The sequence below is a fragment of the Stylophora pistillata genome, chromosome 13, assembly GCF_964205215.1.
Source record: "Stylophora pistillata chromosome 13, jaStyPist1.2, whole genome shotgun sequence".
NCBI classification, from domain to species: domain Eukaryota; kingdom Metazoa; phylum Cnidaria; class Anthozoa; order Scleractinia; family Pocilloporidae; genus Stylophora; species Stylophora pistillata.
In genome coordinates this window covers 10,320,522-10,337,297 of record NC_142531.1, presented here as the reverse complement: position 1 = coordinate 10,337,297, position 16,776 = coordinate 10,320,522, and the positions used below count along the sequence as shown (strand labels likewise).

Genomic DNA, 16,776 nt, shown 5'->3' with positions numbered 1-16,776 from the left:
TAAAATAATTTCTCGAATCTAACAAAACACTCGAAGTTTTTTCCGACTCGATCTTTGAGCAAAGCGTACCGCTGCTGTGGTAGCCTGTACGAAGTCGATAGCAATTCCCTCAGTCTTAAATGAAGCACCAAACGACAGCTTTGTAACCGTGGTCTTCATGACGTTCTCGTCATACTCAGAAAATACGTGCATCAAGAGTTCCGGAAGGTAATTCGCGCGCAATGCATTCTGGGATAGTCTCACAAAAAAAGTGGGCACCAAGCGTGACAATATGGCGTGTGTCTCTGTATTCAATGCGTTCTTTGAAGCGTGTCGTTATCTATAATACAGTCTTTTTGTTCTTGTAAGTGATATCAACTGGAAAATAATCTTCGTGGGTATTATATTCAAAAGGTAAGTTACAAATTTTAACTTTGTTTTAGCTGTTTTTAAGCTTTTAATGGTAGTAGATTCAATCCTGCGCGCGAGTGACATTCGCGAATACAACAACTGTCAAAAGTCAAAGATTCTCATCGTATTTTTATTACTTTGCAGCCGTTTAATGACATGGTCTTTGGGCACAGAAATTGTGCAGTATTTGGGTGCCATAACAGTGGGAAAAAGCTTGAGAAATGGGCTTCACAGCAATGCGAAGTTCACGATTGTTTACACGGCACTCCGCCATGTGACTGTCCGCTGCCGTTCAAGCTATTTCCGTTCCCTACTGAACGCAAAAACAATGAGGGTAGAAAGCGCTGGATCCATCTTCTAAAGAGAAAAGGCCCGAAAGGAGAAGTCTGGCAACCTAATAATTCGTCGAGAGTCTGCAATGAGCACTTTGTTGATGGGAAACCCACGAAAGAAAACCCTGATCCTGTACTCAAAATGGGCTACGAGACAAAGTCTACTCGTAACCGTAAACCGCCTACTGATAGATCATCATTACTAGAAGAAATGAAACGTTTAAGAACTCAAGATAATACTCAAGATAATACACAAGATAATATTCAAGATGATACTCAAGATAATGCACATGATAGTCAAGATGCTCCTGTGATTCAAGAACCAAGTAGTTCCTCGTTTATAACAGAAGAAGAACATTGTACTACTGCCGGTCGACCCGACCATATCACTCACGATCATGCATATTCGTTTGGCTGGTACAACCTAGAAGATCCTGACTTCTGTATGAAAGAAAAATGCTTGCAGGAAAGACTCGAGCAGTTCAATGAGATCAAAGATCTCAAAGAAAAACTCCAAGAACTTGAAAGTGAACTCAAAGCATGTAAGATAAAACTCAAGGCCAGACAGCGTAAGGGACTAGAACATTCTGATTTGAAAACAAATTCATCTGTTCGTCTACTAACCGGCCTACCATCAAAACGAGTATTCAATAAGTTGTTTGAAGTAGTGAAGGGAAACATTAAAAAAGTAAACTACTGGAGTGGCCCAAAAAAATCTACTAAAAAAGGAAGAAACTTCAAAAAAACACCAAATAAGTTTGGCCCTAAAAGAGCTTTGTCAGAAAAAGATGAGTTTCTTTTGACCTTAATGAAACTTCGACTTGGATCAACAAATGCTGACTTAGCACAGAGGTTTGGAATTTCAACTACAAATGTAACAAATGTTGTTACTACCTGGGTGAAAATCCTAGCAAGTGAACTTAAATGTTTGGTTTACAATCCCTCCATCGATGTTGTGAAAGCAACTTTGCCCGCAAAGTTTAAAAAGCCAGGCTACTCTAATGTACGCCACATCATTGATTGCACAGAAATATTTATTGAAACCCCAAGCGACCCAAACCTTAGAGCAGCTACGTGGTCAGACTACAAGCATCACAACACTGCTAAGCTGTTGGTATCAATAACACCACATGGTTTTTTCAATTTCTTATCCAAAGCATGGGGAGGGAGAACTTCAGATGTGCATCTGACAAGAGAATCATCATTTTATGATATCATTGAACCTCGCGATGAAGTGATGGCAGACCGTGGATTCACAATTGCTGAAGACCTCTTAATCAGAAGCTCAAGACTACACATCCCCCCTGGTAAACGTGGACAAGAGCAGTTCACTAAAGCTGAAGTTGCTAAAACAAAAGAAATTGCAAATCTTAGAATCTTTGTTGAGCAAGCAATAAGACGGTTGAAGACGTTTAGACTGATAAAGCATGAACTACCAATATCACTGCTTGGCAGTATAGACAACATTGTACTTATTTGTGCAGCCTTATGTAACTTGTATAGACCCTTGGGTAAAAAATGATTAACAAGAAATGTACAAATAGCTAAAAAGATTGACAGCATTTAACCCATGAAAGAATATAAACTTCATAAATTTAGAGGATACCAATATGTATTAGTCTAAGTTCTTTCTTAGGTTAAATGTTATTCAAAATCTCTGCTCTACTAAGTATTTACTAGCAACTAGTATAGAGTGCAATCACTTAATCTTTCATACAAATGGTACCAAATAATACTAAATAGTGTTGATAATGGTACATAACAAGAAACTTAAGTATTAGTATGATTTAGTACCATTTAATGCTTCAGCTATTAAGTATGTGCACTCTGAATAAGAACTGTTATATTATTTGCACCACAAGGACCTCACAAGAGAAAAATTATTCTGGTAGAGTGATTACAATCATTAGATATAATTTGTAAATATTTTTCTTCATTTCCCAGCTCATGTGTCGCTGAACACAAATAAATAATATATTATTTATTATTACTATATATATAACTGCAAACAATATCAAACTGTAACATTTTCAATCATACTGAAGTGTGGTCAATGCATTACTTGTATAAAATTTCATGATTTGATTCATCCATTCCAGTTTCCACAACAGACAATTTTACTGTTCTATTCAGAGACTATTTGAGTTCAATTTAGAACTGTCAGACCAGTTTTTCCAGATATGAAATTGTAAAAATTCTAAATTGTATATAAAATGTACAAATGTATTTTTAGTGTTTACACCATGTAAATAAAGTTTTGTATCAAGTTATAATTAACGAGCATTCATTCACTTAAATACTTATTATAAAACCAAATTAGGTTTTGCTTTATCTTTTCCCAGTAATCATTATTGAACTTGATTAGCTCCAGATGATAACCCTTTTGGGTGTAGACCAGGAAGTGACACCATGTTCTCTTTGTCACAGCCATTTGTCCCTGTATCTGTGCAAAATATGCATGCTTCTCTTTCAAGACAATTTTGCCATTAATCTTTACCAGGTAGGAAAGATTGTCTTCTGATGGTAAATCATTAACAATAGAATAAGGGCACTTCACTTCTAGCACCCCTAATCCACAACAGGAACATTCAACAAGCAGATCAGGGGATGCTCCAATGAATTGGTCAGATTCATCAATAAATAGTCCACACTCTCTGAATTTTGCATCTTTGTGCTCCCTCTGAAACAGTTTCACATACTTATCCTTAGCAACTTTCTCCATGTTTCTTCCATATTTTAGAGCAGGTAAATGTTCCGATGGTCCATTACTTTTACCCTGGATTGTGTCCACTAGTTCCTGTGCATCACCCCCCTTAGTTTTAAGGGTTTCAACTTTTGTGTACACTCTATAGAAATTAGAGGCAGTTAATCGGCCTTTTCTGTAATCGTGCCATGCCTCATTCTCAGACTGACCAATGGTGCCTTGTTCAATCAGATGTATATCATCAGCACTTAAGTCTTTCTTTGATGACTTAGGCATTACACATTCAGGTACTTCAGTATTAATTTCTATTGTAACGGAAGTTGAACACGGTTCCTCAAACTCAGCCGTTGCTAATTTGATGAATGCCGATTCTGGCAACAAGTCCTTCAAATTATTATAAAACGACTTCCTCTTTCCTTTTGGAGTCAGGGGCTTCAACTCTTCATGTGAATTGAATAACTTTCGGCGACTATCGATGGCAGGTCTGGTCGTCTCTAGAAAAACACAAAATAAAAGTAAATTAATTGCTAGGTTACAAGCTAATAAGAACTTTCTTATTTATGTCCCCAGATAACACTTATGTCTATCCAGTATACATACTGTAAATACTTTGTTTAGAATTTTAAACATAATAACATACCTTTATTTAGCTTTGAAGCCTTCCACTCCATATCACAAATTCTAGAGGGCTTGATTACAGTCTTGTTTCCTATTGGAACATTCCACACACACTCTTTGGACGTACATGCAGGATTTGTCATACCATTACGGTTTGCTGCTTCAATTCTGAACAGCAGTGCCATCACATGAATACAAGAACCACTCATACTGAAACAAGAAATAACAAATAGTTAGGGTATATGATAGACATAATATTTTAAACATTCTAAAGTATAATATATATTGAGCTTAGACCAACAACATTAGTCATAAAATCGAGGTATATGATAAACATGATATTTTAGGCTTAAATTTTGCATCAGTTACAAGTTAAAGTCTTATAAAACATAAAGTCTAACATACCCAGCAGTACAGGTACAGTAGGCACTGATAATCTCTCCATTTTTTCTTGAACAAATCCATGATGTATGTGGTGTATCACCAACCTTCATCGAATGCGTACATTTTGCTTTCAAGAAGCAAAAATCCATATTTTCTAGTTCATGGTAGAAAACTTCTTTCAGAAAGCCCGAGTCAAATAAGCGGTATGCTTTCCCCTCTTTGTACTCATTCATGACCCGTTCGTGCAGTTTAATATCCTTTCCAGGATGATCAGCCATCAGATATTTCGTAATGTCACTTAGAAATATAGGAGGCCATGATGTTAGCCCATCTTTTTCATCAATCCATCCGTCCTTTAGCCCAAGAGGATCGGGAAGCTTGCTGCCCTCAGGAGTAAACAATAGCTTCGCTCTCTCAGACTCCGTGATGCACATTAGTTCTTTAGCCGATGCTTGTACTTGGATTCCCATCTCTGATGCTGCAAACACACGGGCTACAAGTTCAGCTTTAGCTCCAGAAGTTTTAAGATTTCGTTTACGGCAAAATAACTTGAGAGCGTCCACCTTCCATGTGTTGACTTCCTCGAGGGAAAGCTCACTTGTCTCGCTCATTTCCACGCCAAAAACGACGAGAAAACTATATGAAAACTATATACAAACTAGTGAAAACTATATACAAACTATTATTAAAACTATATACAAACTATGATCTAATTTAAACTGGAAAAAATTGTAAAATCGCGAGGTAAAAGTGTATAAATGTTGACGATGCTTTAGTTATCAAGATGGCCGCTGTCACGCTTGGTGCCCACTTTTTATATGAGACGATCCCAGAATGCATTGCGCGCGTTTCGATATCGGAGACTCTTGATGCAGGTATAGCAAAACATGGCAGAAGAAAGGTAACTACGTAGAAATATCAGACGTTTAAACCTGATTATTTGATACATCAAAAAGATCGCTCATCTGTAATATACTTTATGTTTTCATAGTGGTGGATCTAGCTGGTGGGGAACATGGAGCTCTGCGACAGAATTGTTATCGACTGTTCGAAACAAGGTACGTTCGTTTCGTATTAAATTTGTTTGAGACGTTTTTTTTCGAAATTGGAACGGTTTATCGTTGTGTTCCCCTCACAATGATAACGGCTTTAAAGAATTATTTATATTCAATGAGCAGAGCTTACACTTCATGAATTCCGTTGAGAATGTGTTCACCATGGCTGAACTGAGTTCAACATGGTAGATGTATACTGGCAAGTAAAGAGTGTAAAATTTGAGATGTTCGTTGTTCTATCTTAAACAGTTGATTTGTTCAGACAATGATTCAATCTAAAGAGATGAAAGATATTTACTTATTAAGTGAAAGCTATTGAATCACCAGCTCTTGCTTTTTTTATTTCTTCACCAGTCTGCAGAGGCTATGACAATGGTGAAACAAGATCTAACTGAGTTTGTTAACACTGTTCAGCATGACACATCAGCTGTGGTAGCTGATACAGCTAATGCTGTCAAAGAAAGCCTCAAGGTATTTGCATTGTAAATAACTCTTTACATTCATGTCAACAGGTGTACTGGTTAGTGGAGGGGGTAATTTGGCTGAAAGAGTTTTGTGCCCCAAACTGCATATAGTTTTTGGGATCTTGATGTTTTAACATGGTATACAATTTCACTATTTAGCCATGTAGATGGAGTGTTTTTCTAGACAAGTTGTCTAAAGTTGGATGTGAACCTGGGTGATGGGCAGTCCATATGTGTGACAGTCTCATTTTGGAATGTAATGGGTATTACTTTGTGTGAACATTCTAAATGTGGTTAGATTTCACCAGTATTTAATCCAGGGAAACAAAAAGACATCTCCAATGGGAATGACTATAATGTAAGTCCTTTGCCCAAGAGAGAGGGAAAGTATGGTCTAGAAAAGGTTTATCTCAATCAGACTTTTTCCTCAGGAGTTTGAAAATAACTGCCATTTTGTCTAGTTTGCTTTGTATTAGCGACAAGAGCGCTTCGAAGTTGCCCATTTTTACAACTTTCCTGGTTAGAAAAATGCCATCTTGGATATTACGTCATTGTGACTTAGCAATAGTCAAACTTAGTTTGCCACTTTGTTCTTGTTGACTAGTTTGACCTTTTGTGAAAACAATTTCTAATACTCCCAATAGTTGAAATGAGCTGAACTGTCCTGTTTTTGAATGTCAAAATATATACTAAAATTCAAAAGGAATAGGTCTAAGCTTCTACAAGCTACTGGAAAATGAAATATTAAAAAAAAGTTAGCCGGCAAAAATGACCCGCGACGACAGCTTGCTGAACCCTGTAAAACCTCAGAACTTCCAAAATGAAGACTTCCAGCGAGATATACAAGCATGTAAGTTTTCCTTGTTGACCTTTGCTTCGAACTGAAAGCTATGCTTACCTTTTCCATATTCATCACAGCTCTCAACTATTTATTCTATGAGTTTTTTCAAACCATTTTATTGTAAGCGAATAAATTGAAGCTTGTAATGATGGTACACCGTGTGTGGTAAATTTTCAATCACCACCCTTGACCAAAGCCGATTTACAACATCATGTGCTTTTCCAAGCGGTGTACAAATGTATCTTGTATTTCCTAAGTCTGTTATGAGTCCATCGAGTAAATTTTCTTTAGCCGAACACTCACATTCTCCTGCGGAGAAAAAAACTACATGACATTTAATAAATTGCTAGCAAATTATCAAGACAAACATGTTTCCGACTAGTACAAATTATCCTCCGTCAGGCAGGCGCCCATATTTCACTATATCATATTGAGACTCTGGGTCAGATGGCCCGGGTTCAAGTCCTGGCTGGAGCTTAATGTTGTGTCCTTAAGCAAAATGCTTCACTCACATTGCTTCTTCTTCTCGGAAAGGACGTAAAGCCAGAGGTCCCATCTCCTGCACCTATCAATCAGTTAATTTTGGCAGGGGAAGTTAAAGAACCCACATCACGAGATTACTGTGATGTGGTCTGGCCTGTTTACTGGGAATGGGGGGAGGGGGGCATCTGTAAACTTTCTCCTCTATTAATTGTAAAACTGCCACTGGCAGTTTGGAAAAGTCCCCTGCACAGTGTTGTAAAGGGCGTTACAGCATTTACATGGAAATGCGCTATAGAAATGGATCTATATTATTATTATTATTATTATTATTGATAAAAATAATATGAAAATATTTATGTCTTTGAACCAACTACTTGATGTAATTATGCAGTGCTTATGCTTTCAAAAGAAATCGAAAGTTTCATTTTAGCTTCAATTATATTGAGGTAATTTATAATGTAAACAGTGTACGACAGAGGTGATTTTCTGGCGCGCGTCGGAAATAACAAAGCTCTACTTCTCACAAGTCGCGACATTTCAAACATTTTAGAATGAAAAATACTGCGTTGAAGCTAATTCTAAGCAATAAAGTTGAAAAACAACTTTGTAAATTAAAGGTAAATGCTGAGATAAACAAAATTTAATTCGTAACAATTAACTTCTGCCTTTTGTCAGCGTTAATTTTGGCAGCTAAGTGTTTGAAATCAATTTTGTCGGTGTCAACGCATATGAAGAATGATCTTCAAGTCTGTCATTAATTTTCTAACTTGTTGCATGCTAACTGGGGCTGATCTTAGTTCCAAATTGCTTGTGTTCCGTTATACACCAAAGCTGGCTTCCTGTAACTGCAAAAATAGTTCATCTCATTCCGAGGTAGCAGTGTAAAATGAATTTGTCGTGGGCACTGCGGTCTTCTTTAGCTAAGTATTAACTATCACTCCACAGCTAGGATTTGTTTGAGGAAAAACCCTTGCCTTTTGAATTGAGTCGGTGTCCAAGTACATTTAATTCTTAGGAGGATACATTCTTGTTTTTCATAGGTTTCTCTTGACAGTTGCCGCAAGAGAACCACTCGCGATTTCCAAGATATGAGCGACTGAGCGGGTTGACGTTTCTTCTTGAAATTCATTTTCTTGACTTTCTCTCGGTCTTTCTCCCCAACAGAAGTATCTCCTTCCCCTGAAGATGAGCCATGTTTCGTTTGAAACATAAATGGATGTACTACATCCTCTCACTAGATTAAAATCCAAGTTGAGAATTCAATAGGCAGCGCCCTCATCACCTTACTTTTCCTTGTTTGCATCCACTTCAGCAAGGGATATAATTTAGCATGTTTGACTATCGCTATGTCATAACAAAGATGGCAGATTTCAATTTGAAAATGCCGATTTTTGGAACATAATTGTTTGCAACTAAAATGCTTTTAGCTCAAATGAATAGCCAGTTAGGACAATTTAAGCAAGGAACTTTTGATCTACGTAAACTTTTTCTAGACCATACTTTCCCTTTAAGTGACAAATCACTAAGGGATGAGTTATTCAAAGTAGTGGACAAACACACACACACACACACACACACACACACACACTCAAAAACCAATGTTGAGAGGTTTTTTTATCATTTAATGTTTCTATTTCTACACAATAATTAGGTAGATGAAGAGGAAGAGCAAGATGGCACTTCAGCTCGTCTAAAACAAGGTACGAATTATAAATTAAATATGTTACTGCTCATTTAAGTAGTAGAGGAATTGTGTTGTCTTGACATGCTTTCATCTTAACACATGTACTGACCAATTAGAGTGTCTCAAGGAATTAACTAAAGTATTTTTGAGAATAATTTACAATTTTTCACCAAAGTGGAGGTCACTATTAAAATGAATAATTTTTTTAGTCTATTCCACACAGAAACCAAACAACTAGTTTATTTCTGTCAATATACAGTTTTCTCTCTTATTTAATCGTGACAGCTAATAGAAATTTTTAAACTTGTGGAGCAATCCTTCTACTTGTTGTGGTAAGGTGTACTTCAGGCTGTAATTTTACCAGTTTCCGCCTGAAAAGAAGATCACTGATATACTGAAAAATGGGTGTGACCCTCAGTTTTCTCTCTTTGGTTGCTTGGAGGTGAATAGTGCTTGTTAAGCACTTCCAAACCAGGCAATCAGTGTGGTATATACTTCAAATGTTGATTACTCTTTAACATGACTGCTATGACATTGATTTGAGTCCTCTCACCCTCCAGGTGTGTCTAAATTTCTTGGGTCCTTGTCCACCAGCTTAAGAGATAACATCTCTCAAGTAGCCATTGCAGCGGCAGCAGTCACTTCCGATGGTCCTGAGCCAGTTTTTGACAAGAAGCAGGTACAGTAAGTTTATATTTGAAATATTTTCTAAGAGTGAAATCATATCATGTGCATGTCAGATTTTATCTCTTGGCTCATTATTATCAATTTATTTTAAAAGGCACGCCTTCTTGAAATTCAAACAGACCCAGCCACATTTTGCTCAGAACCAGATGGTAGGTACTGGAGAGGCTCTGATTATTTCTAATAAAACCTTCGTGTTCACTAAAGAAATTTGTGCAAGAAGAGCATTTTATAGAATCTGTCCAACCTGTCTATATGAACAAACATAAATTTGCCAGGTACCGGTGGTATATAAAATGGTTCAACTTTTTCCCGAACTCTTTAAACTTCAAGAGAACCTTTAAATTAAACTTTAATATTCACTTTTAATTACTTAGTACACAGTAGAACCAAAGTTATTTGGAAAAGTGCATGGCCTCTAAACATTAAATGCTCATTATGAGCAAGCTTTAAATTGGAAAAACAAAAGACAACAAACAAGCAAAAAACCTATGAAACAAAATTACAAGTTCTATGTTCCAGGATTTGAACCTTAGTTGGGACTGTTTTTGTGTGGTTGGATGTTTTACTTACTGAGCTGCAAGAAACTTGTGTGCTAAGTAGTTTATTCAAATTTCTAAGTTTTTCATGTCACAACTCATCACAAGGTTTATTTACTTGATTTTTTAAAATTACAGCCATCAAAGACTCTTAATGTATGTTCTCTAAAATCTTGATTTACTCAAGTGTGCAGCTGAAACAATTGTATCATTATTTCATCAGGCCATCTAGGGATGTTTGAAGAATGGTGTAAAACATTTGATCCCGAGGAACACAAAGGAGAAATCTCTGAGCTGCTCGTCAATGTCCCAGAGATCAGGGCACTATATGCTAAGTTGGTAGGTGATAGTTTTTTAGATGGAGCTTTTCTGAAAATGTAAATGATGAATAAACAAATGAATAATTGAGTGAATAAAAATAAAATAAATAAATGGGTACAAAAATGAATAATTAAATAAGTGGACAAACAGATCAGTAAATATATAGATAAATTAGTAGTGTAAAAGCCCGCGTATAAGCTGCACTTTTTTCCCCAAAATTTGTCATTAGAAATTGGGGGTGGGGCTTATCTGCGGGAACATTTGAAAAAGGTGTTGTGAATGACAGTGCCAATTTCCATTTTTGCGTCTGATGTAATGCCTGGTTACTAAGCTTCAAATGTTCTGCTCACTTTCTTGTTGTAATGCAAAAATCTATAGAAAAACAACCTTCAGAAGAAATTTTCTTCTCTAGGTGCCAAGTGCTGTCACCCATGTTCTTTTTTGGCAAAGGTATTTTTACAGAGTACATCAACTTCAGCAGGTATGGTTCTCACTGTTTAATTTTATGTTCACTTTTTATTTTCTGCTTACACATGTACAAAAAAAAATTACATCAGTGTACAGAAATTTAAAAGAATAATTATAATGATATTATTTTATAACAGTTTAGAATCAAACTAGATAAAATGAAAATTTGGAGTTATCTAGTTATAATGTGGTGATGAAACCCAGTAAAAGCTGGAAGCTAATAAAACTTGTGTCCCCCACAGGACATTAAAGATAGAGTAGCTTAACTACTGATGGGAAAGTTTAATTAAGTTTATTTAAATCTCAAGATGTTACCTTATACTAGTGTTATACAACACATGTAACATTCCCCCCCCCCCTTTTTTTTTTTCTTTTTTTAAATAAGACATTTCCAAAAAAATAAGAGGTTTAAACATATGCTCTTGGAATAGAAATTGGTTCAATCTTTTATTAAGCATCACTGGCTGGTGAATTCTGTGACTTATTGCTATACCACAGTTTGGTCTCACCTTGAAACTGGAATGGCAAACTTTTATGCTTGCTTGTTCTCAAAGTGGTGAGATAGATTTTGTCTGGGTTTTTCACACGCCAAAGCTCTTACAGTCAATGCTTTTGTGTGCTGTCAACACCAGAAACATGCATTGTCCATAACCATTTTACTGTCGATATCTAAAAATTAATTTGATATTCTGTCTGTTGTGCAGGTTGTTTAATTGGTAGCTCTAACTATTTGGTTTTATATCGAATGACTTTGCTTTTTTTATATTTTTGTTCCTTCTCAACACCTTTTTGCCTAGAATTGTAGTGATTTTGTAAGGTGAAATTCCTAACTGTACTGTCAGAACAGATTAACAACAAGTGCAATGTTCAACAGGAAGAAAAGAAGAGAGCTGCACTTGTAGCAAGGGCAAACCAAGCAGACGATGAAGATCTTGGTTGGGGAGATGAAGATGAAGGTATTTTATCAATTTCTTTTGTATTATGTCTTTCAAATTGTAGTCAAACCAACACTCTTTTTGTTTAAGGAGATACAAAGTAAATAATTAATGTTGTATCCATTTAATTTATCAATAATAAATCCTGTCTTGGTATCTGATAGAGTGAGATTCAATTGAGTGTGGAGAGTTCTTTGAGATTGCAAATTAGTTTTGCTTTACTTTGCACTCTGTTTGAGTTAGGAAAATCCTGCCACCTTTGGTTTAAATTAGGTACTAAACTGAAATGTCCTGTTGCCCATGTTTTCCTGTGCATCAGAGAGTTTGCTTGTTTTTCCTCTTAGTTTACATCGACTCTATATAATATTTTATATTTTTCTACTTGGCTTTTGGGACCTTTATTTTTTTGACACTCACTCATACTTCCTTTCATTTCTCAGTTGTAGATTTTATATGGATTGCTGTTATTTTACTTAACTGAAATCAAACCAGTCTATTTGGCTTTGAAGCAATTTTCAAGGCATTTGTAGTAGTAATTTGGTTCTAGAAACTTTCTTTACTTGGACTTAGGGAGTTCTCACCTTGAAACCAGAATACCAAGCTGACATGCTTGTGTTTGTTCTCAAACTGGTGAGGTAGAGTATTTCTGGGCTTTTCACTCACTAAACTTGTTTACATCATGTGTTCATGTGAGTAGTAAACACCAGAAACATGGTTGCGTACAAAAATGGTTTTTCGCATAATGTTTCATACTTGGGATAAGGCCATTGAATTTTATCTTGAAGTTTGCCCTAGATTGTTTGAATAGGTTGCTTGAAAATTTCAGTGAGCTAACTTGTATGAAGGTTAGGGGGTAGGAGGGGAAGAGGAGGGTCTGCCTACCCTTCCCTCCTACTATATTCAAGCCCAAGTCTCCTCAGCGTTTGCTTTATTAATACTCATTCCACCTATGAAATGATAACCGTTGTTTCTCATCACAAATTACAGCTTAGTATTATTTCCTTTTAGATTTGTGGGATTTAGATGAGCCCTTAGTAGAAATTCAACAAACAAGTAAACATGATCATAACAAAGACGCCCTCCCTGATGAAAATCCTTTAAAAAGTATTGAAAAAGAACGTGCGAAGGCCGAGAAGTCGGGTGAAATCACAACAGATGTTAAAGAGCAAGTGAACCTGTTAGGTGCTCTAGTGGAAGAACATGGAAAAACTGTTACCACGTTCTTGCCTCGAAGTGAGAAACTTCGTGGAGAGAAGAGTTTAGAGTCGGTGGACAAGGAAAGGTCGCAGAAAATTTCCCTTCGCAAACCAGATGAGGAACCTTCACAAAGAACTAAACAGACTGAACCAAATGATCAAGAGATATCTAACGATCAGCCTGAACCTGCTTCTTCAGAGCCGTCAGGAACGCAATCTGAAAGTATGGCAAGCGGTGAAACGGCTGATGATGCGCTTCAAACAACTTTACATAAACGTGACAACAGCAGCGGCTCTGGTGACAGTTCGTGGTCAAAACTAAGTGATGAAGACCTCAAGACTGATGTTGATAAAGAAGGTAACAAATAATAATAATAATAATAATGATAATAATAATAATAATAATAATAATAGTAATAATAATAATAATAATAATAATAATATTACTACTACCAATAATATATTTAACCAGAGTAAACCCGTCAGCTGAAGGTGTTATAAATGGGTGCCCTGGGAAACTAAAAAATTAGCAGTCAAAGGAAAAATAACCATAACAGATGAACCATTAGAAAAATGTTTAAAAAAATCAGAAAAAAGGTACATGTATTATGTTGTTACTTAAGACCATAAGAAAAGGTGGCTCATCCTCGGTGTAAAAACCTGTGAAGCTCACGAGTGACGTAAAACAAAGACAACAAAACATTATAAACTATAGCGTACAGCAAAACAATACCTCATGAAACAAAGAAAACCTCGTCAGGTTTTTGCAGCGAGGATGACCCGAAAAGGTACTGTTTTGATTTATGTATAAAATTCCAAGTCAAGCCACCCATTTTTACAATACATTGCCTTGGGGATAAGTTTAAGTTCGATGTCACTTCGTAGTAGAACGATATGACTATATTTCGGATCTTGGAACGAAATGACTATGGAACTAAGTGACCGTGAATCGTTTGGTTCTTTGATCGAGTCGATATGTCGTTGATATATTTTGGAAGGGAATAGGAATCAGTCTTAACTAAGTAAACCAGCTTTTCAGAGTCTGACGTCAGAAATATTTTGGTTTTAGAATTTGACCGTTGTAAGGTAATGCGGTTTTTCTCTACTCAGCTGTTACTAAAGAAATTGGAACTGGATCTGGCGGGAGCTCCAACTCCTCCGGCAGTGGAGTACTGGTGCCTAATGTGAATGACAAAGATGTGGATTGGGACGATGTTGATGATGATCTCGATTTTAATGAAGAGATGTCCGAAGAGGAAGTCAAAAGAATCATGGAAAGTATGGCGAATAAAAAACAAAATGCTGATGATGGTGCTGCAGATCTTGATGTGAGTCAGTAGTTTAAAGTGGTTCTTTTAAAATCTCACTTAACAGCACTGTACTATGTATTTTTTGTTTTGTTTTGTTTTGTCTAGACGTTCGACCGTTCATTTGATGAGAGTAAGCATCCTTATTATCCAACTACACTTCTTAGAGTACGAATAACGCCATAGACGAGTACAAATATCACGCGGTATTTGTACTCTAGAGTACCGGTTAAACAGGTTTTCTCGCATCGCGCATGCGAACAATTGGACTGTACGTATGATGCACGATCCTTCGCAGTAGATAGCGCTATTTATGCAATAGCGAAAATCAGACCTTAAAAAAATCAGGCCTGTACGGGATTCGAACCACTGACCGCTGCGATACTAGTGCAGCGCTCTACCAATTGAGCTAACAAGCCAACTGGGAGCAGGCCGTTAAGTTGATTCGTAACAAACCCGTGATGATAAATCAGATACAATGAATATATGAAGTTCATATATTTTGAACTGCGGTATTAAATACGTATGATGCACGATCCTTCGCAGTAGATAACGCTATTTATGGATTGTAGTTACAAAAAAAAAAAAAAAAAAATTGGCGGACAATTTGAATCATATTTCTGACGACGAAGAGTCAGAATAGCTGGCAAATATACATCCAAGTTTAGTAGATGAATCGAACGAAGAAAAACAGCTAGACGATCAGGAAATTTCTTCATTTATTGAACAAAATAGAATCAGCAACACGACAACGCGCCAATTCCGTTCCGCTTCGCATACTTCTGTCACGCACTCTCCGAAATAAATATCCGCGGAATTCGCCCGTACTGAAATAACAGTTTGGCGTGTTGGATAATAAATAACTTATTGGACGTTTTGTTGTGCAGTATCGCTGAGTATTTTTAGTCTTTAGTTGTATTTTGACTCGCCCTACGGGCTCGTCGAAATACGGCACAACTCGTAAAAATACTCAGCGATACTACACAACAAAACATCTAATAAGATGTATTTATTTCGGCGCAAGAAGAGATACAATTAAAAAAAAGATTACTTCCAGTTAAATAGGCTCTTACACAGTTTACATTTTGAAAAAAAGAAGAGTTCGTCGCAAAAGGTTTTGGTTTCTTCTCTCATCGGAGAGGAAATAATGTTACGTAAGAGAGTTCGTTCACAGAACAATTATCAAATGAGCTTCGAAAGTAATTTGAGATTGATTTGCGATTTGGTTTGTTTCCGCCTTTGAGATTGGTCTAGAAAACTCGCACCACCCTCAACCAATCAGTTTCCAGACTTGGTAATATCAACTAAGTTTAAATTGTAGGTTTGCCACCGTAAAGAGTTAAAAAGCTGACGTTTCGAGCGTTAGCCCTTCGTCTTTCGCTCTGACGAAGGGCTAACGCTCGAAACGTCAGCTTCTTAACTCTTTACGGTGGCCAATTTACAATCTCAACTTAGTTGATATTACCTTGTTACCCCCACCGACGCAGCACCACAGTTTCTTTAGAAACATACCCCCTTTATTCAGTTTCCAGACTTACCCAATTCGTTACTCGTCACTCGCGTTTTTTCACCAGCTTTTCCGGCAGTTTGCTTGGTTTTACTTTTGGGTGTTTTTCTTTTTTTTTTTTTTTTTTTTTTCTGTCTCGAAGTTCTGAATTGCTGTTATGATTACTCTGGACTTTGTTAGCGTCGCTCAATCAAAAGCACTCCATACCCTTTGTGTAATCGTGTATCACAATGAAATTCAACTTTGCCTTGGTTGGGTGACAGAATCACCAGTACTGTTAGTTTTGATCATTTTTTTTTCTTAATATTTTTGTTCACAGGATGACGATTGGGAGAACTGGGACTAGCCGGGAAACCAAACCAAACCAAAACAAAACAAAAAGATAAAAGCAGAAAAACTGTGCGAGAAACTGGGCCCGACTGTCGGGAGGAGCAAGTTTACCATTCTGATAGTTTGTGCAATGTTTACAAATATATTATATTAAAAGTAGCGCAGACAAAAAAATTCTTAAGCAAGTACTTCTCTTTAAGACATGCGAACGTACCTAGTCTACTGAGGGAATCTCTATAAGGTGTTTTTTACACGGATGCTGCTGCAATGTTCGCTATCCTTATTCTTCTAGGCTATATATATATTCTACTTTTATTTTCTATTTTTGTGTTTTTTTTTTTTTGGAAGGTGGATTAGCATTTGAAAAACAAAACTGCAAACGAATTTCAAGTTATTTCGGTCAAGAAGATAAGGTTATCAGAGAAATCTAGATTAAAATTTATTTACTACAAGACAGTTTGAATAAGTGCTGTGTCTACCATGGAATAAGTGTCCAGGCGTCCCCCGTTGACTTTTATGGAGTATTGTCAACAT

The 16,776-nt window shown here is 36.6% G+C and overlaps 3 protein-coding genes across 3 annotated transcripts; 2 read left to right on the top strand and 1 right to left on the bottom strand.

Moving 5' to 3' along the window:
• The first annotated feature begins 190 nt into the window (after positions 1 to 190).
• Positions 191 to 2,995, top strand: LOC148717555 (uncharacterized). Its single transcript, XM_088742854.1, has 2 exons — positions 191 to 393; positions 535 to 2,995. The coding sequence occupies exon 2, from the start codon at positions 547 to 549 to the stop codon at positions 2,242 to 2,244; it is 1,698 nt and encodes a 565-aa protein (XP_088598980.1). The 5' UTR covers positions 191 to 393; positions 535 to 546; the 3' UTR covers positions 2,245 to 2,995.
• LOC148717554 (uncharacterized) lies at positions 1,739 to 5,259 on the bottom strand. The gene is made up of 3 exons (XM_088742856.1): positions 4,450 to 5,259; positions 4,067 to 4,254; positions 1,739 to 3,920 (listed from the first exon to the last, which is right to left on the bottom strand). The coding sequence occupies exons 1-3, from the start codon at positions 5,037 to 5,039 to the stop codon at positions 3,007 to 3,009; spliced, it is 1,692 nt and encodes a 563-aa protein (XP_088598982.1). The 5' UTR covers positions 5,040 to 5,259; the 3' UTR covers positions 1,739 to 3,006.
• Positions 5,260 to 5,282: 23 nt separating this feature from the next.
• On the top strand, positions 5,283 to 16,694 carry LOC111340873 (uncharacterized). The gene is made up of 12 exons (XM_022947792.2): positions 5,283 to 5,329; positions 5,420 to 5,486; positions 5,838 to 5,954; positions 8,923 to 8,971; positions 9,516 to 9,634; positions 9,737 to 9,791; positions 10,402 to 10,517; positions 10,912 to 10,980; positions 11,842 to 11,923; positions 12,911 to 13,456; positions 14,209 to 14,426; positions 16,232 to 16,694. The coding sequence occupies exons 1-12, from the start codon at positions 5,316 to 5,318 to the stop codon at positions 16,256 to 16,258; spliced, it is 1,479 nt and encodes a 492-aa protein (XP_022803527.2). The 5' UTR covers positions 5,283 to 5,315; the 3' UTR covers positions 16,259 to 16,694.
• The last annotated feature ends 82 nt before the right edge of the window (positions 16,695 to 16,776 follow it).

Coding starts and splice junctions, on each gene's coding strand:
- LOC148717555 (XM_088742854.1), top strand. CDS start 547: ATGGTCTTTGGGCACAGAAATTGTGCAGTATTTGGGTGCCATAACAGT.
- LOC111340873 (XM_022947792.2), top strand. Junction 5,955..8,922: donor CTGTCAAAGAAAGCCTCAAG/GTATTTGCATTG, acceptor CACAATAATTAG/GTAGATGAAGAGGAAGAGCA. Junction 8,972..9,515: donor TTCAGCTCGTCTAAAACAAG/GTACGAATTATA, acceptor CTCACCCTCCAG/GTGTGTCTAAATTTCTTGGG.
- LOC148717554 (XM_088742856.1), bottom strand. CDS start 5,039: ATGAGCGAGACAAGTGAGCTTTCCCTCGAGGAAGTCAACACATGGAAG. Junction 4,255..4,449: donor TACTGTACCTGTACTGCTGG/GTATGTTAGACT, acceptor TTCTTGTTTCAG/TATGAGTGGTTCTTGTATTC. Junction 3,921..4,066: donor GGCTTCAAAGCTAAATAAAG/GTATGTTATTAT, acceptor GTGTTTTTCTAG/AGACGACCAGACCTGCCATC.